The sequence below is a fragment of the Filicampus tigris genome, chromosome 21, assembly GCF_054856515.1.
Source record: "Filicampus tigris isolate MCC_2025a chromosome 21, RoL_Ftig_1.0, whole genome shotgun sequence".
In the NCBI taxonomy this organism is placed as follows: domain Eukaryota; kingdom Metazoa; phylum Chordata; class Actinopteri; order Syngnathiformes; family Syngnathidae; genus Filicampus; species Filicampus tigris.
Window position 1 is genome coordinate 10,154,490 of NC_141237.1, and position 18,828 is coordinate 10,173,317.

General features: G+C 39.7%; 2 protein-coding genes across 3 annotated transcripts; both read left to right on the forward strand.

Moving 5' to 3' along the window:
- The first annotated feature begins 46 nt into the window (after positions 1-46).
- On the forward strand, positions 47-5,043 carry fitm1 (fat storage inducing transmembrane protein 1). 2 transcript variants are annotated; one of them, XM_086021258.1, is made up of 3 exons: positions 47-1,347; positions 2,074-2,490; positions 4,896-5,043. In XM_086021258.1, exons 1-3 carry the CDS (start codon positions 1,130-1,132, stop codon positions 4,897-4,899), a joined length of 639 nt encoding a protein of 212 aa, XP_085877384.1. In that variant the 5' UTR covers positions 47-1,129; the 3' UTR covers positions 4,900-5,043. The 2 variants fall into 2 exon arrangements, with proteins under 2 accessions (XP_085877384.1, XP_085877383.1); XM_086021257.1 differs by lacking the exon at positions 4,896-5,043 and having other exon boundaries at positions 2,074-2,857.
- On the forward strand, positions 4,983-17,910 carry pck2 (phosphoenolpyruvate carboxykinase 2 (mitochondrial)). Its single transcript, XM_086021250.1, has 13 exons — positions 4,983-5,125; positions 5,333-5,501; positions 8,636-8,667; positions 9,992-10,204; positions 10,286-10,470; positions 10,612-10,682; positions 10,762-10,897; positions 11,232-11,419; positions 12,133-12,295; positions 12,361-12,576; positions 14,075-14,212; positions 15,342-15,437; positions 15,748-17,910. The coding sequence occupies exons 2-13, from the start codon at positions 5,343-5,345 to the stop codon at positions 16,215-16,217; spliced, it is 2,067 nt and encodes a 688-aa protein (XP_085877376.1). The 5' UTR covers positions 4,983-5,125; positions 5,333-5,342; the 3' UTR covers positions 16,218-17,910.
- The last annotated feature ends 918 nt before the right edge of the window (positions 17,911-18,828 follow it).

An 18,828-nucleotide genomic window follows, 5' to 3' on the forward strand; every position in this document is an offset into this window, starting at 1 on the left:
TCATTTTGGCTTCAAGCCTTGATGTTCATCTAGGTAGTAAGTAATCATCTGGCCTTTTTCCTCACACACACACGAGGAGTTATGAGCGAAGGCCGTTTTGTATTTGAAGAAAGCAAAAAAAAAAAAAAAAGTATCTAATGATGACAAGTGACAAAAGTGTTTGTGAGGGAACGCAGCTGTTCCAAGGCGCCAGTGTAACACTGGCAAGCGTTTATCTCCTAAATTAGTGTAACAGATGACTCTTAAGTATGGAGCGACTCAATTCGTGACAGGCTGAGCTGTGTTGCTGCTTTTCAAGTCACATACTGAATTTGCCAAAAGAAGCGCATTTGCAGTTATAAATAATGGCTGCACTTCAATGTTGGGAAATATTATAAGTAGATTTTTCTGTCCTGCACTTGTGTATTAATATTTCTAAAAATTTTACTCCATTTGAAAACAGACCAACAGTACTTTTTACTCTTTACTTCGTCAAAAATGGTCCATTTATCTCTTCCTTTTTTTTTTTGTTTTTACTCCGGTGAAGTATCAATGATAAAAATAGAGTGAAATGAAGTTAACCACAGTTGTGACCTTGATTGATTGAGAACTTGGGGACTTATAAGGCAGAAATAAATTGACGGCAGTGACATGGAAGAATGTGAGCCAAGGCGCTTGAATGACGAAGCAGTATATTCCCCATCCGCAAGAATTGTTTGAGTTTGTGTAATCTGAATATTATTTTTAGTTATCATTTGTTAGCAAAGCTGTGAGAACATTTTGACAGCATAAAATCCTGAGCCAATGCTGGGCTAGCATTTTTTTGTCTTTTCAAGATGAGCACTATGCAAGTTAAGAATAGGGCAACTATTTTGTGTGTAGATTACAAAAACAATGATACCAAAAATTAAAACGTGTATTGCTTATGATTTACTTTTTTTTTTTTTTTTTTTTAAGTTAGTAGTCATTTTACAGTTCAAGTTCGGCTGCACTTGCAGTTGAGAAGGGAAGGGTGGGGGGCTGGTCGGCATAACAGGTTAAAAGGGGGTCAGAGGGGTTGTATTTTTATAAACCATGTGCTCTCCTTCACAACTGTCAGTCACACACACACACACACACACACACAGTAGTGAAACACTCTCGCCCTGCGATGGCGTCCACGCTCATCCTGCTGGGAAAGGTCGTCCTGCGACTCTTGAACGCCTCTCTGGTGTTGGCGAGCGACCTGATGGGCAGGGTGGTCAGCTGTGACCCATTCAGGAGACATTTCCACTTGCTGCTGTCCGCTTTGGTTCTGCTTGGCCCGGCATTGAGTTTGTGGGTGTCAAAGTACAGCATCTTCGCCAACAGCAACAACTATCTGTACAGGTCAGTAAGTCGTGTTAGTGACGTGTGTAAGATTTAAGTGTGCTCTCCTATGGTCTGCCTTATGACAATGTATATACAGTGTGTTGTGTATGTATATATATATATATATATATATATATATATATATGTATGTATATATATATATGTATATATATGTATGTATATATATATATATATGTATATATATATGTAGGTATATTTATATATATGTATGTATATATATACACATACCTACATACACACATATATATAAATATAATATATACAGGATGTAACAAAAACAAAAAAATATATATATAAAATACAGCTGTATTAAGCTATTATGTTTCCCCCAATGCACACGGTTCCCACCCTTCTAAACAATTGTTACGCTTAATAAATTTAACTTAAAATGCAAAATGTACAGTAAATATCGAGCTGCTGATTATAGGCTGCTTTCATGAATTACTGTGAGCAGATGTGCGCTCCTCACCCACCATGAGAGAACGTCAACATTCTGGGGGTGACAAGCTGTCTAATGATCATGGTCTTGGTTTTGTAAAACAAATTTTCTCTAAAAAAAATAATTTGATTTTTGTAAAATAGCAAAAAAAAAAAAAAAAAAAAACCTGGAAAAATAAGGAAAGCGGCAATAGATGACGTTATGGTCACAAATGAAAATCCGCAATCGAACGAATCCGCAAAGTAGCGAGGGGAACACTAATAACAAAGCTGACTTTCCCACAGGAAGTTCCTCAGATCCACTTGGGGTTGGACGTGCACCTTGACAAGTTCCTTCATCATCCTCCGTTCCCTTTCGGCCCGCAAACCGGCTTCCGTGTGCCTTCGCCACCTCTCTCGACTGGGGCTGTCGGGCATGCTCTGGTGGGGCTGTCAGCGTCTCCTCGCCCTGCTAGAGGATGCCGCAGGCTCCTGCTACGAGCCCATGGACGCCCACCCGTCGGCCCAGCCCCTGCTGCTCCTTCACGAAGACCAAACTAAAGCTTCTTGTCTCAACAGGAAAATGCTATGGAGGGGGTATGAGGTATCACAAGAGGTGCTGGTCCTGTGCTTGTGTTGCCTCCTGCTTGTTGAGGAACTGTCCGTCTTTGGACGTCACCTGCGCCAAAAGGAGGAGAAATCCCACCAAGAAGGCCCACTGAGGTTCATTTTTCTTCTGTGTATGCTTCTTCTTGCTGTCTGGGTGTTCCTGCTGATGTGTGTGTTGGCACACTTTCCGAAGTTCCCCACCCAGCAGCTGGGAGGAGCTCTGGGCTACTTGGGCTGGAGGGGCCTCTATCAGGGATGGTTCAAACTCAAACCGAGTTGGCACAGTCCTGGTTTGCCCGGGGATGGGTTTCCAACCGATTGAATAGCCGACGTGGGGAACTCAGGTCACTCGAGTCAGACTTCAGTTGCTAATTTAGCACTTGGGGCTTGCTTGGCTAAACTAGACTTAGACTTAAACTACGTGTTCTGTTTTAAGTCTATTTTTACAACTGTTTACATAAAAAAAAATCTATTTTCAAAATAGTGTGCCATTTGTTTTGTCTTTGAAAGAAAGTATTTTTTTGTGCAGTGCACATTAATCTGCCAAGCCACCAGTATGCTATGATGATGAGTTCATAGTCACTCAAATGAAAACCTCCTAACATACTTAACATGTCACCACATACTAACGCTAAACAAGACTGCAAGCAATGTAACAAATTTATTTGGCAATTTATTCCAAAATGTGTTCCATTCAATGGCAGTGTATTGCATATTCAACCTGTCACAGAGTGTTAATTGCATCTCATTAGTGCACATGTTGGGGTCCAACACCTCAGTAGATGAGAGCTTTGCTGTCTCCTCGGGGTCTCTTGATCTTGGCGTAGTTCTTGCTGATGATGTCATAGAGCGCCGCCTGGCGAGAGAAGCGGGGGTCCGGAGGGGAGATGAGACGTTTAGAGGCAGAAATGGCAGGGAAACACATCATATTATTTGATAAAGTACCTGGAACATCTTAAGAAGAGACTCCCAACAAGATGTGAGAGATAACTGGCATACAGTAAGTGTATGAAAGCAGTATTGATAAAAGGCAGCCATAAATGTCAGCTCTTACATATGTGGCGCAGATGTCCAGGACCATCAGACGGAGCTCGAAGTACTGAGTATTGTCCAGCTGGTGAACCAGCTCCCGGTAGTCTCCCTGCAGAGCGCACGCAAAAACAATGTTACGAAATTACACTCACCCTAAGTATTGGACATGTAAAGTTCCTGTTGTGCAATGTGCACAGGTTCAGTACAAAATGAACTACTGACCACATGGGGCGTTTTAGATGCTTTGGCGACTGCATCACCTCTCTCGCTGTAATATCTGAAAGACAAGATCATCCCTTAATTAAAAAAAAAAGAAGCAGGGCTGCAAACAATTGACAATATCGTGGAGTAACACTGTAAATGAAAGGCTTCAAGGAGGTGCACTTACTTTGAGATCTGAGTCTGGAATCCCTCGATCTTAGTGCGTGAGCTTGTCAACATCTCAAACACTTTTTCCTAATAGTAAATAGAAACCAAAATACTTTACCAAAAGTGGGGCTGAACTAAAAAAAAACACAACCACACAAAATAAAAAGTGATGACGTCCTTAAGCTCGTTCTCAGTTACTGACCTGCACTGCAACTCCAAAGTTGTCACCGTCTTCAATTTTGGGAATTTGAAGTTGTATCCACATGGTCACCTGCAAGAATAAAAATATTCAGGAAAAAAGTAACAAATAATCATAAAAACAACAAATGTGTAAAAAACTGTATGCACAAGACCTGCAAAAATATGTTATATAGCTGGTATCCACATAAGACAACTGGAAAAAAGTTTCTTTAAAAATATATATATGCAATTATTATTTTTCATTTTTTAACAGAAAATCTTTATGTAAATACCTCCAAGAAAAAAATCCATTAGTATTTAGACACCCACAGGAATAACAATAATTTCATTTAAATTAAACTGAATTGGTACCAAAGTAGTCACATGTAAGAAAAATAATACAGATTAAAATATATATACTAATTTCAATTAAAAAATATTGCATTAGTAGGCACAGACACATGCAAGAAAAAAAATATGAATTTAATTTTAAAACAAATAATCAAAATATCCAGACAATGGCAAGAAAAAATACTAATTCAATTAAAAAAAGAATCTAATAAGTAACCACACAGACATTAAACGTAATAAATAAATGTCTAGTTGATTAATTAATATCAATATATATATATATTTTTTTTTTTCAATTATCTAATTATTAGTAAAACAGACAGTGGCAAGAAAGGAATATGAATACACACAATTTTTTTTAAATACAAATAATGTAATTTAAAAATATTCGTATTATCCACGCAGACCTGCAAGAACAAAATCATTTAGATTTTTAAAAATTATTTGCTCATTTTATAGATACTATGAAGAAGGAAAAACATAATAATTGAATGAATAATTTGTCTGTTATTTTAAAAAGTTGCCTTTTTTGCTTTCAAAATAACGCACCCTTTGCCTCTCTTCATTCATACACGCATATCAACAAGATGACCAAACCCAGAGTCAAAGCGGTTTTGGGACCGACCGTGTTGATCTTCTCCTTCAGCGTCTGGATCTGAGGCTTAACCTCCTTCAGCAGCGCCTCCACCCGCTCGTTGCAGCAGATAGGACCACAAGAAGGCCCTGATACACAAGACAACCCCCACTTACTGATTTCACTCGGGTTCATTCATTCTGCAGCACTGACAATCGTGCCCAGCAACAAAGCTACGTTCTGGTGAGTAGAAATGTTATTCAAATAAGTGTGAAATTACAGCTACTAAATGGCAACCATTCACACTGATTCCCAGTTGTTGCTCCTGACTTGAAGGTATTTACCTGAATCATCATCCTCATCCTTTTTGTCTTTCTTCGCCGCTTTCTGCAACAAAAGGAAGCAAGTGTATTTCGTTTGCCTACTGCTCACAGCTCCTTTTTTTTTCAGCCCAAATCACATGGCAGCTTCCTACCTCCTTCTCCTCCTCCTCCTTCTTCTTGCGCTTGGCCTCCTCCTTCACTGGATCTGGGATGGGGATATCCAGCGGTGCCTTCAGGGATGCCCAGTCATCACAACTGAAAGAGTTCTGATGGCAACAGCGATCAATAACTTGAAGGTGCTGGTAATTTATGATTTTTATCTCATAAACGTCTGCCACTTTTGTATGCATAAGTTAATGTTCCGTATCTGCATCTATACGTGTAATGTACAACATTGCTCTTTAGACACAAGTTTTGCACATCATACTGTACATACCTTTGTTTCTATAATGGAGCTTATTTCACCTTTACACCTTTTGCGATTTTGTCTTTATTGTGTGCTTCTATCTATTTGAACACAAACCTTCAGGAGCATCTGGAGCTCTTCGATCTTCTGAGGGAAAAATGTTGAGACGAGCGCTTCTGCCTTTTTTCAATACAAGAGAAAAAAAAATGAAACAAAATAAAACTAAATATGTATTTATATATAGTGCTGTCAAGTGATAATAAAAAAAAACGAATTAATCGCAAAATGCTCTGTAATTAATCACTGTTACTCACATTTTTCAACTTCTACTATTTTCTATTAAGCTTGTAATACATATTTACTTGAGTAAAATCTTGGAATTAATGTAAAATCAAATCGAAAGTATATTAATTATTGAAACAAAAACGAAAGGTTGTTTCTTGCCCCTCTCCTAGGAACGCATAAGATATTTAGTGAATTCATTGACAATATGATCCATTACCTCCTTGGAGGATTTCTTGGAGAAGTCCTCCACCTGAAATGTATAAAAGTCATGTAAAGTATCTTCAATGTGTCAGCTCCAGGCTCCCATTACACAACTAAACAGCTCACTGCTACCTGCTCAGCTTACATGACCCCATGCCGCGTGGCTGTATAAAGTTTTATTTTAGTAGTACATTAGCTCGTCAATTTACTGTGTATAAATGGGTTCAACATTCTTATTGAATACGCACGACAAATATAAACAGCCCGAGCTTACCTGCTGCTTCGACTCTGTGCAAATATCCATAGCGGCCATGTCGCTTCTAAAGTTGAAACACACTCAAAATGAAGTGTTATCGATATGTTTAAAGTTGAGGTGAGCTGCAAGAAATATCTAACAAATCCTCACACTTTGTTGAAATTCAACGCCACGGGAAGACAGGCACAATTACTCAGCATTAAAACTGAAAACGAAAGTAAATGGTTCACGCCTCACGGGGTTCCGCACTCCATTTCCCAATGCATTGTGGGACTTGGAGTTAAACAGGGCGTTGTTTCTTCGTCGAACGTTTTCTTCTTGTGCATCAAAATCAAAACAATATAAAATAAAAACATACAGATATAACCTCCATATATTCCTAAGATTTTCTTTTTTTTTTTTACCTATTCTTATTTTTATTTATTTTGCTACATAGGACGGCAAAATGTTAGAAACAAACAGCTCTTTCTTTGTATTTTTACGCCACATTTATAATTATATTTAATATAATTTTTAATTATTACATTTTAGAGGTTCTTGTATTGGATAAAAGCACGGCCCACAAATAATCATTATATCCCACATTGCTTTCAGAATGACAGTTTTTATTATACTGTAGTGTTTGTACATCCATTACAACCTCTGCATTTTTAAACTGTGACAGACAACAAACTGAATTTAAAATGATATGCTTGCAGGGCAGATGTGTCACATAATAAGTCACTCATTAAATGTGCGCTATTAGTCATGGCTGAAGCCAAAGGGCAAAGACTGTGTTTACACAGACATGAGAGGACCATTAGTTGTTGATTCTTTGGTTTGACACAATATCTGATTAAAAATCTCCGGTTTTGTCACACGTGTCAGTGTGGCAGAGAAATGCACTGCGCAAATGTTGTAAGCACATGGGGACATTTCATCATGCATCCCTTTCTGGTTACAGACTGAAATAACAAAGATTCTGGATGACCAGATCATACTGTACCCCATTTCAATTTTTATGAAATACTCCAAGGGTCATGCTAAATGTATGAAAAAAAAAAATGAGGCAACAAATGTTGAGTATATGAGCATTGTTTGTTTCATGATTTGGGGCCTTTAATTACAATTCCTCTGAGTTATTTGTTGAATTGCATAGTGGCCCTGTTGCAATATGGTTTTCATTTGAAGCTCTTACATGAGCAAGTTGGCTGTATTTTAAAAAATAAAATAAAATAGAAGACTTTTGACATCTTACAATTGAAAAACCACACAAGAAGATTTGGGTGGATGTTTGCCAAGCCACACCTCACACTGTACTTTCTTACTTTACTTTCCCCATGGGGTGTTTGATCTTTGCTGGGGGGGGGGTTATGTTACTTATCGCCCTTCTGTTAAATTGAAATATACCTGATACAATATGAAATGACAACACTCGAGCACGAGTTGAAATGATGTGATTGTTATAAATTATAGATACCAAAAGAACACTGATGAAAAATTATGGCCCCCTTCATCATTTAAGTTGCCCATCCCTGGCGACGGGGAGGAAAACGCTTAATGTCCATAAAATCAAAAATGGATTGAGTGATTGTTTCAATATCTTCAGAGGTAGGTGACGTTAAGATTTTTTCATGAAACTTCATACGACAAGTATTTATATTTAAAACCGGTTACTGGTTGGCAATTCGTGCGTGTAGTTCCAGATGTTTGTGTTTTGCACACAAGTTTACGATCTACTTCCGGGTTGAAGCGCGTATACGCTACCTCGCGACCACTTTTTCTAGACGTTCTGCTGTAGGAACTCGGGAAACTTGCGTCAGCCAGTCGCCGGTTCGACTTGAGAGTATGGGCAGGGAGGGGATTAAGAGAAGCGAAAGGACGCCAATGAGGACACAACCCGCGTGGAAGTAAACCGACCGTGGATGAGGACACAAACTGCGTGGAAGTAAACCGCTCATGGGCATGTTTTGCACTGTCATTCATTTTCGAGAAGACCCGGTGCGTTTTGACTTTTTGTAAAGTTCCAGCGAAATCTCGCAAGAAGAGTCGAGGGGGGTTGTCTGTACACTTACTTCCCCACGAGGTTGACATTAACGTCAAGCGTGCTGCAGAGTGCTGACATCAATGTGTCCGTGTGAATGTCCACGCTGAGCAAAGTGCAAGGTCCCCCCGAGTACAGATATGAGCTGCGACCAGCTCTAACCAACCGCTGCCATCCGTCGCCTTCGAGTCAGCTTTTCATGTGCCTTTATTACCCTTTTTAACTTACTAATTTGACTTTTTGTTTTTTGCACCGAAAGATGTCTTGCCTATTCCTGGGAGCTATACGAAGGTAAGCACTATTGATTTTGTGCCTTAAGGCATTCATTGTGATTTCATTTCATTTTTACCCTCATAAACGCGTGCTTATATATTGATTCATGTCAAGTAATAGTTCTTGCTGTTTCCGACTGGACCGAAAAGGAGTCCTGAACGCTTCATTTGCTTTAAATAGTCCTATCAAGAAAATTATACAGTACAGCGAAATTGTGGAACCTGTGGCTCGTGGGCCATGTAGATACCTCGAATAGTCGATCCGGCCCAGCCATGCATTTCTAAAAACAAATGGGCTACAAATCTGAAGCACATTTAACCCACAAATGCTCATAATATATAAAGTTGTAATGTTTTGGAATTGGACCAAACTATAAGGGGTACAAAACATACATAATCTCATGAATTAGGTTGTATTTTGTAGGATATGAATAATGAGCACTGATTTAAATGGGGAAATCAGTTTTTATTTAAAAGCTGTGAGTGCATTGAATCGCCCGTGTATATATATACAGATAGATGGTGTAAAGTCTACTATATATTGCTGATAGTCTAGTTTTTGCTGATGCTGCAGATTATTTTCAGTGCCATCTGATTGGTTTGAGTGGTTAGAGTCAACCCATAAATTGAGTGAAGGCAGTGGTAATTTATTGTATTCACATGGCAGGTGGACGGCAGTCACACAATAAATGGCACTTAATATTGCGAAAGTCCTGGTGCCTACTTTTGGGTTGCAACCGCAGTGATTAATAAACTTGTTTGAAACTTTTGTGCAGAAGTGCAGCATGTACTTCCAAGCCATGTACTCACCTTGCCTAACCAGTAAATTCTACATGACAAAAGAGTGCGAGAGCTTTGAGGGTGTGTGGCATTTATATAAAGTTTACTCTAATGAATTTACACAGCTCAGCAGATCCATGTTGTTTGACAGTTCATTGTAGTAATATTTATGTTAGGCGTGTGTGTGAGTGCGTCTGTGTGTGTATCTGTGTGGCATTTTAAGCATGATGTATGAGGTGTATGAGATCAGCCTTTGGCAGGAATCCAATGCCCGACCTGCTTTGCAAATGCAGAGAGAACAAACACTCGAAAAATAGAACACAGCATTCATTAGTATATGTCTCTTTTGATTTCTCCCTATGCACCAGTTTCACTGTACATATTGTGCACCCGCTTCAATTTTTGAACTTTCCTGTGAAGCCCGGGGCCTATTTACCCATGGCTTGCTCCGTTGCAGCATGGATGTGCGGGCTAATAACAAGTGCTGCCAAATGTGCCGATGATCTCCTGACGTGTTTACTCAACAATTGCATTTAAAACAAACACTCACCCGTCTATTTCAGAAAGGGGGTTGTCAGTGCCGGTCTGGGGCTCCGGTCCCTGGCATCCATCCCCTCTCTGCCCCCCGAGGTGGCGGACTTTGTGAAGGGCGCGGTAGACGAGTGCAAGCCCAGCGACGTGCATGTCGTGACGGGCACGCCAGAGGAGACGGCCAACATCCTGGCTGGGCTGGAAAAGGAAGGGATGGTGAAAAAACTCACCAAATATGAAAACTGGTAAATGGATTCCATTGGTAGTGTGTGACTTTCAAAGTTTCCTATCAGTATTGAGGCTTCACCTTGTGATGTTTGTGACAGCTGGCTGGCGCGCACAGACCCAAAAGACGTAGCTCGGGTGGAGAGCAAGACCGTGATTGTGACCAAGAGCCAGAGAGACACAATCCCCATCCCCGCTGGAGGAGCCAACAGCCAACTCGGCAGCTGGATGAGCGAATCCGACTGGCAGAAAGCAAGACAGGAGCGTTTCCCAGGATGCATGGCAGGCATGTTAAAAAACGTTTATTTTATTACACCATGTACAACCGCACTTTGTCGATTTTATCTACTATAATTTATTTTCATTATGCAAAGTAACGACGCTGACCTGTTTTTTTTTTTTTTTGTGCTCTTCCATCACTCTACAGGTCGCACCATGTATGTTATTCCTTTCAGTATGGGGCCAGTTGGTTCCAGTCTTGCAAAATACGGTGTCCAGGTACTACATGAAAAACATTACGTACTCTATATATGTCCATGTCGTGTAAACTAATACATATAAATTGTCCTTCGAAAAGGTGACCGACTCACCATACGTCGTGGCGAGTATGGGCATCATGACCCGCATGGGCACGCCTGTTCTGAATAAACTGGCCGAGGGAGTGGAGTTTGTCCGTTGTCAGCACTCTTTAGGGCGGCCTTTTCCACTAAAAGGTAGGCACACATGACAACATGCTAATTTTATTACCTCCGGCTAGGAAGTGAGTTTGTTTTTGTACAAATTCCTCTGGATTTCATGCTGATTAAGTACGGGAAAACTTAATGTGAGATCCACAACACTACAGTAATGAGGATTATAGAGCGTTCTAGAAAATGGATCGATTTTAGATTCTGCGTTACCTTGGATTCATAAAGGACAATCTGTCCGGATGAAACTTGCCATTTATTTAATTTTGCAGGGGATAAACGTTTAAGCTTTGGCAGAGGTTTATACTCTCTAGTCTCGACACATTCTTTTGCAATGAGTGTGATGGCTTTTCATCTTCAGCTCCACTGGTCAACGCGTGGCCCTGCAACCCAGAAAAGGTGCTAATCTCTCACCTGCCGGACACCAGGCAGATCTTGTCGTACGGCAGCGGCTACGGAGGAAACTCCCTCCTGGGGAAGAAGTGCTTCGCCCTCCGTATCGCCTCGCGCATCGCCAAGGATGAAGGATGGCTGGCAGAGCACATGCTGGTGAGAATATAGTGCACCCACCCCGAGAAAAGATTGCGATCCAATTAAATATTTTCTTCAACTCAAGCTTCAGTGTGATATTGCTTATGTACAGTAACATCCACAAACATGACGGAAAATTACATCATACCATTATTCAAATCATGCATGGACACTAAAGAGGCTGTGTGCTTACCCATATACATGTATACATATCGTCGCTGTCCTGTGAAAAACGCTTATGTCCATTTGTTTTTTTCAATTTTCTTATTTTTACGTGAATGTGTTTTTGCGTCACAGACATCACTTTTTTTTTTTTTATTCCAAAATTGGACATAAGTGTTTTTCACAGGACAGCGACGATATTCAATTACCAGTATGTGTAATAGTGTATGAAAAAATACATTCTTATTCACCGATTTATTAAAAAAAAATACAAATGTACATAAAGATAACAGAGTATGTAAATATGTTTTTCCGCAAAGACTTAACTTCTTCAAATAGAGTGATGGACTGAAATTCACATTATGGTAGGATTAGTGATGTTAGAAAAAGTCAGATATTGAAGAAGGGGTCATTTTACCAAATTCTATAACAAGTGGCGGTCTTTTATGGACTACTTAGCAGCAGGAATGATGATGGTGATGAACAAAGCAGGAGAACACTAATACCAAAAAAGACATTTTGTGACGAATAGAATTTGAAGAGAAATTTTAAAAATGTTTCCTCCTCAGATCCTGGGCATCACCAACCCTCAGGGAGTGAAGCGTTACGTGGCAGCGGCGTTCCCAAGCGCCTGCGGAAAAACCAACTTGGCAATGATGAAACCATCTCTGCCAGGCTGGAAGGTGGAGTGCGTGGGCGACGACATCGCATGGATGAAGTTCGATGGTCAAGGTGAGAGGACCTGGACTCGGACTCTGCTTCATGTCAATTCATCACACCTCCTTTCCATTGCGCAGGAAAGCTGAGAGCCATCAACCCCGAGAACGGCTTTTTCGGCGTCGCTCCGGGAACCTCCGATAAGACCAACCCTTATGCAATGAGCACCATAGCCGAAAACACCATGTTTACCAACGTCGGCGAGACCAGCGACGGAGGGGTATGGTGGGAGGGTCTCGACCCACCCGCGGCTGGCGTCACACTGACGGATTGGCACGGCAAAACCTGGAAGCAAGGTATTGTCTTTAGATAGCTGCTAAAATTATATTCGCTGGTCGCTGGATTATGTACAATACAAGAGCTGGAATAAAAAGTTGACATTTGCACTCGCGCTAAAGGTAGACCTTGATGGGGACTAATGCTCAGTTTTCATTGAAACTGCTTTTCTTATTGTGGTTATTATTTGCAGTGATGCAGAAATAACTACGTATGTAGTTTGGATCTCTTTGGACACCTGCATACAATACCAGTGAGTGTCTGCTTGGCTCAGACAAATGCTTGACGTGTGTACAGGAATTCTGAAAGTTCAAGTTCAAATATTGACCTCAATATCGTAGTATTAGTTTATTTTAAATAAACGTTTAAAACTAACCACTATTATGATTTCTGAAATTAATTTGTTAAAATTGTTTTTATTTATTTTATTTTTTTAACTTAATCTCAGTATGATTACTTTTTAAACCTAAATAATGACACCACAAAAACGTTATTCTTTTAAATAACAACTTTGCCTTGATTCTTGCAGTATTACCACTTTTTTCAACGAGAATATATGACTATTCTTGTAACATGCCGACTTTTTATCTTGGAAGAATACACCCTCGTTCTCATCACATTACAAGTTTATAACAAGTGTTGAAGTATAATTTTTTTTTTCCTTTTTTTAACCATCTAAAATGGAAACCAACCTGAACATATTTTTTTCAAGAATATGTTCCCAGCAGGCCCACTAGTTGCAACACGGCATTTTGATTCATATTGCGTTTGTGGAATATGAGTTAAGCAGTAAAATCCACCCAGTAAAAACGAGTGGATGAAACTCTTATTCCACAAAGGCAATATTTACCAGAATACCTCGTTTCAACTAGTGGGCTTGCATAGAACATATTCTTGAAAAAAATATGTTTGCGCTGATTTCTACTTTAAGTTTGACCTGAGGACTCTTTGTCGCCTCTCTGTATGCAGCTACAACAGCTCGAATATGTTTATAAAGCGGAATATGTACTACTTCTTTTTAATGTCATTATAGTGAGCATGATTCCCTAATGGTGTGTCCAATGGGTCTCAACCACACACTGGTTCAGAAGCCTTCTGACCCTTGAACACATCTGGAAATTTGGTGTTGTGTACTTTCGTGCAGAACTCAGCATGACGCAAATGCCGTGTTTGTTCTTAGCTCAGGTCAATGTGCATGTTGAAACTGCCACAGCACAACAACACACGCGTGAAACACGGGTCCAGATTCCAGTCGGGTGATGGAATGCTGTTCCATCAGACTTTAATGTTCTTCTTGCTGCAAATGATTACCTGCTCAATGGAAAAGTTGGCTTTTAATTGACTAGTGCAGCTCTGGGAACATGCCAGCAACAGCACGCATGTGCATGACTGAGCTGATTTCGACTCATTTGCACACAAACACTCCATTTGTCATCTCATCTGGCCTCGAAAATCAGTTCAATTCGAGTTTGAATGATGAAGATGAGCGACAAATGTTTGTTCTCTCCTTGTAAACAGGAAGTGGCACATCTTGCGCCCACCCCAACTCGCGCTTCTGTGCGCCGGCAGCTCAGTGCCCCATCATTGACCCTCAATGGGAGAGCGAAGAGGGCGTTCCTATTGATGCCATCATCTTCGGTGGTCGGAGGCCGCAAGGTGGGTGCTGCTCTTTGCTGACGTTTTATCATCACTTACAGTTAAATGTAAAAAAAAAAAAATGCATGGAAATTGTTGGGACAAAGTGTCATTCAGCAGTTGCGTGTTATTTGCGACATTCTTTTGTTGGTCACGCCCGCCACTTGAGAAATGACTGCTCTTACTGTGCTTCTGCCCACTTCAAATTGATGCTATCCGGCGTGGTCAATTCTTGTCATGCGTTTCTCATTTCTGAATGGATATTTCGGGAATCTTAATGAAGGAATCTGGCTTGTGTGCGTCTACAAAAGTCTAGACTTGGGCACTAACTCTGATTAGGAGTGTTGGACCTTGGTGTGGGGGTCTGTGCTGTACTATTACAGCCCACTCTAGTTCTGTTGTCTGATTATCCTTAAAAGAGGAAGTCACCTCAAACATATTTTTTTCCAGAATATGTTCTATGCAGGCCCACTAGTTTAAACACGGCATTCTGATTAATATTGCGTTGGTGGAATATGAGAAATCCACCCATTTTTAGCTAGGTCAAGGGGCGGCCATTTTGTCACTTCCATCGACTGAAGACGACATTGAAGTTGCTCAGGGCTCAGATAACGACCAATCATGGCTCAGCTTTAGAAAAAAGGTGGTCGTTATCTGAGCCGTGAGCAACTTCGGTGTCATCTTCGGTCGACAGAAATGGCAAAATGGCCGCCCCCTGAGATGGCTAAACGAGGGTGCATTTTACCGCTTAACTTATATTCCACAAACACAATATTAATCAGAATGCTGTATTTCAACTAGTGGGCCTGCATAGAACATATTCTGGTAAAAAAATATGTCTGGCTTGACTTCCTCTTTTAAATCCACCATTCAAAGGTCTTAAAAAAGCCACATAATGAAAAATATATTTTAGGGGGGAAACTGTCACAAATTTGACCTAGTCTGCAGTCTTTTAAAGTGTTGTATTATTATTTTATATAGTATTCGTAAAATGTTACATAAAACCTGGGGCATATTGGCTATCTTGAGTGGTTACATTTCGTGAAAGTGGGGTCTTAAATGTGATCAAAGTGGCCTTTTTGGATGTGTCGGTTATGTTTTGTTTGTTCAAAATAAAGTGATTTAGCCGCTCAAATGTTGTTGTCATCAGGAGTTCCTCTGGTCTATGAGTCTTTCAACTGGCAACACGGCGTGTTTGTTGGGGCTGCAATGAGGTCTGAGGCCACAGCCGCTGCTGAGCATAAAGGTACACACACAAATGTACACAAAATGGCATCAGATGATTTGTTATGGTTTATAAATGCCGTTGTGATTCTCGCCCCAAATATTTTTTGAGAATTTAGTTCCTTTTACACTGTGAAATGACAGCAAAGGCATTCTATTCTGTTCTAAAAATGAATGCAACAAATTTTAAAAGACTCTCGATAATGCTTGGTCTGGATTAAAGAACGGAGCTGGCCATTTTTGGCCCACCCTTGCCAGAGAGACTGTATTTTTCCAATTGTCGCCATCTTAAAGCGAAGTTACCTCTACACGTTGCTCAACGTTCCCTTCAGGAAAGGTGATCATGCACGACCCCTTCGCCATGCGGCCGTTCTTCGGCTACAACTTCGGCGACTACCTCGCTCACTGGCTGAGCATGGAGACTCGGAAGGCCCCGACTCACCTGCCCAAAATCTTCCACGTCAACTGGTTCCGGAAGGACCCCACCAGCGGCGCATTCCTCTGGCCGGGCTTCGGCGAAAACTCCCGCGTGCTCGAGTGGATCTTCAAGCGCTGCGACCGGCAGCGCGACAACGAGGGCGCCAAGAAGAGCGCCATCGGCTGGTTGCCGGAGGAGGGCGCCATCGACGCCCGGGGGCTGGGCGGCAATGTAGACATGGGCGCCCTGTTTGACGTGCCCAAGCATTTCTGGCAGAACGAAACCAAAGAGCTGAGAGCGTACTTCAGCCAGCAGGTGGGGGCTGACCTGCCTGCTAAGGTGGAGGCTGAGCTGAAGGCTCTGGAGGAGAGGGTTCACACCTAATAACGCCTGCAGGATGTCAGCAATGACACACTAGGGTGCAATCAGAGCCAGTGGCTGAATTATCACACTTTTTTTTTTTTTTTTACTACTAGCATGATAACACTGAGACAACATTAGGAACACCTGCCTTGATAAATCATCATGCTTATTAGGAAGCTATATTAAATATTTGTTTCAGTACATAACTAGGACCGAATGATTTTGAAAAATAACAAATTCAATCAAGCAAGCAAATAAGCAAAATTTCAATTAGAGGTGGCTTTATGTGTCTGAATGTATTTTTCATGCTTTCAGAAATGTATTTTTTTGTAGCAAGTCCGGTTTTGAGATATTTACCATGCATTGTAATTATAGACTATTATATGACGTTTGCGGAAGAAATTCCACCTGTTGCACAACCTATCCATTAATTCATTAATATTACTAAATATATAACTATATCATATTATTTATAATATATGAAAACCTGATGTGCTAGCGAAAAATATGAGGGCAGATTGGGAATCAGTGCCCAAAAAAAAAATCGCAGAATAAATGAGTAAACATTTGACCAGCATAATATATTTTTAACCCCTCAAAATTGCAATTGTGATTTAATTTTTTTAAACAAACAAAAATAAATAAAATCTATCACATTAAACAATTTCAGATTTATTATACATAAATGTTTTGGTTTTAGGCTTACGCTACAATAAAGGTAATTGAACCATTAATTATTATAAAAGACAGTTTATTTGGCTACAAAAATTAGAGTTGGTAACCTACTCAACACTTTGACTTGGAGTCTTTTAAAGAGTCAAACATAGTCTAAACACAATATTCCGATTTATATTGCATTTGTGGAATATGAATTATGCAGCAAAATCCACGCCCTACCTGAGCCGGACCAGGAGAAATAAATGTATCCGCGGAGGTTTGAGGTGTATTATATGAGTCAAAAAAACATCATAAAGGCATTTGTTGTTGTTATTCTGCTCCTCTGCTAGATGCCATTTGATTTGTGCAAGTGTACCTAATGTTGTCTGTGAGTGTAAATAACCTCACTTAAAAGATTTGTGCCTTTGAGAGGTTGGGTGAATAGAGGCCACATTTCTGTGTGTATGTGTGTGAAAACCCAACCAATGGTTCTCGCCCGCCCTCCTCGGTGGAGGAAAATTACTTCAGGGGCATACGACTGGAAAAGCTAATCAAACAATGCAAATAAATACCTCCCTTGTGTACTTGATACTGATTCTGCTGTTGGTGCTTGGATGGAGGCTACAGCATATTGCTTCTGCCATCTCAAGTCACAAGAGCTAGATCCGTCAATGCGACATGCAAATGTTTACAAGCTGCAATCCAATGATTTTTGTATTTTAAAAAAAACACGTTTTTTTGAGCAAGCCTGGGCCTAACCCGTAAAGATGTTTTGAAGTACATTTTTACACCAGCTATTAAAAAAACCTTTGCATTCCTATGCATCATTTATTTGTAATGGTGTTATTTGTATTATAATAATTCCAGGTGACTTGAAATGTAGAACGGACCAATAAATGCAAGCTATCCTTTTCCACATATTATGAATTATTAATATGCAATGTTTTTTTTCCCCTAGTACAGTGCAATGATATCTTGGAAGTGCCTCTTGTCATTGTTGCAAAAAAACCCAAAATGTAACAAAATGTGTCACACAATAAAACAATTTTTAAATTAAGAGGAATGTTTATTGTCATGAAAACATGCATGTGGCATCCAAGTAGTGTGGAACAGTTGAGGGTAATTGTGTCTTGCTCAGTGGCACCACTGCCACTGGATGGATTGGTTTGTGACCAAAATTAATACAAATACTGTACTCATAATGCAGCTTGGTCCATAAGGATTTGTAAAATTGACTAATTTCACCTGTATCACCATTAGCGATGGGAACTAATAAAAATGTATTCTTTACTTCTTTATCAATACTGCTGCTATATACAAATTTGCATTTTTCCTTAACATTACATTAAAATTGCCATTTTCACTGATATTTACTCAGCTGATTTAGTAAACCATTTATATAGAAAAACAAATGGCTGCAAGAGAAAAAAATACAATAAGACATGAACAATAATTAAAAAAAAAAAAAACAAATACACCTTTTATTCTTACATCAAATTTATGAGAGATTATGATGTGATATGTGAGTTTTACTGACCAGAAGGTAAGGAATTAGTTGATTATGTTTATTGGCATTCTGGGCCCCTAATATAGGTGTGCACTTTTTTTATTTATATAAAATCGGATGCATTATTATTATATGACAATTTATTTAAATATGCACTGGTCAACAAATTGATGCAAGTGAACGTGTCTCGAATTTTTGGCGCTGATTCTGTATCTGTCCTTGTTTTTTTCTTGAGCACAGCAGGTTTTCATAATTAAAAAAACAGCAATATAATATGTAATATAGTCATGTTTATGAATTAAGGGTTAGGCTCAGCAACAGGTGGATTTTTTTCTCTCATAGCTATAAATTACAAAAAAGTTATTGAAATTATCATCATAAACGAATTAACAGGCACCATGTTGAAATGTTAAAAAATTAAATGCGATCTTCTATTAACATTTATACCAAAGATCACTTGGAAGAAAA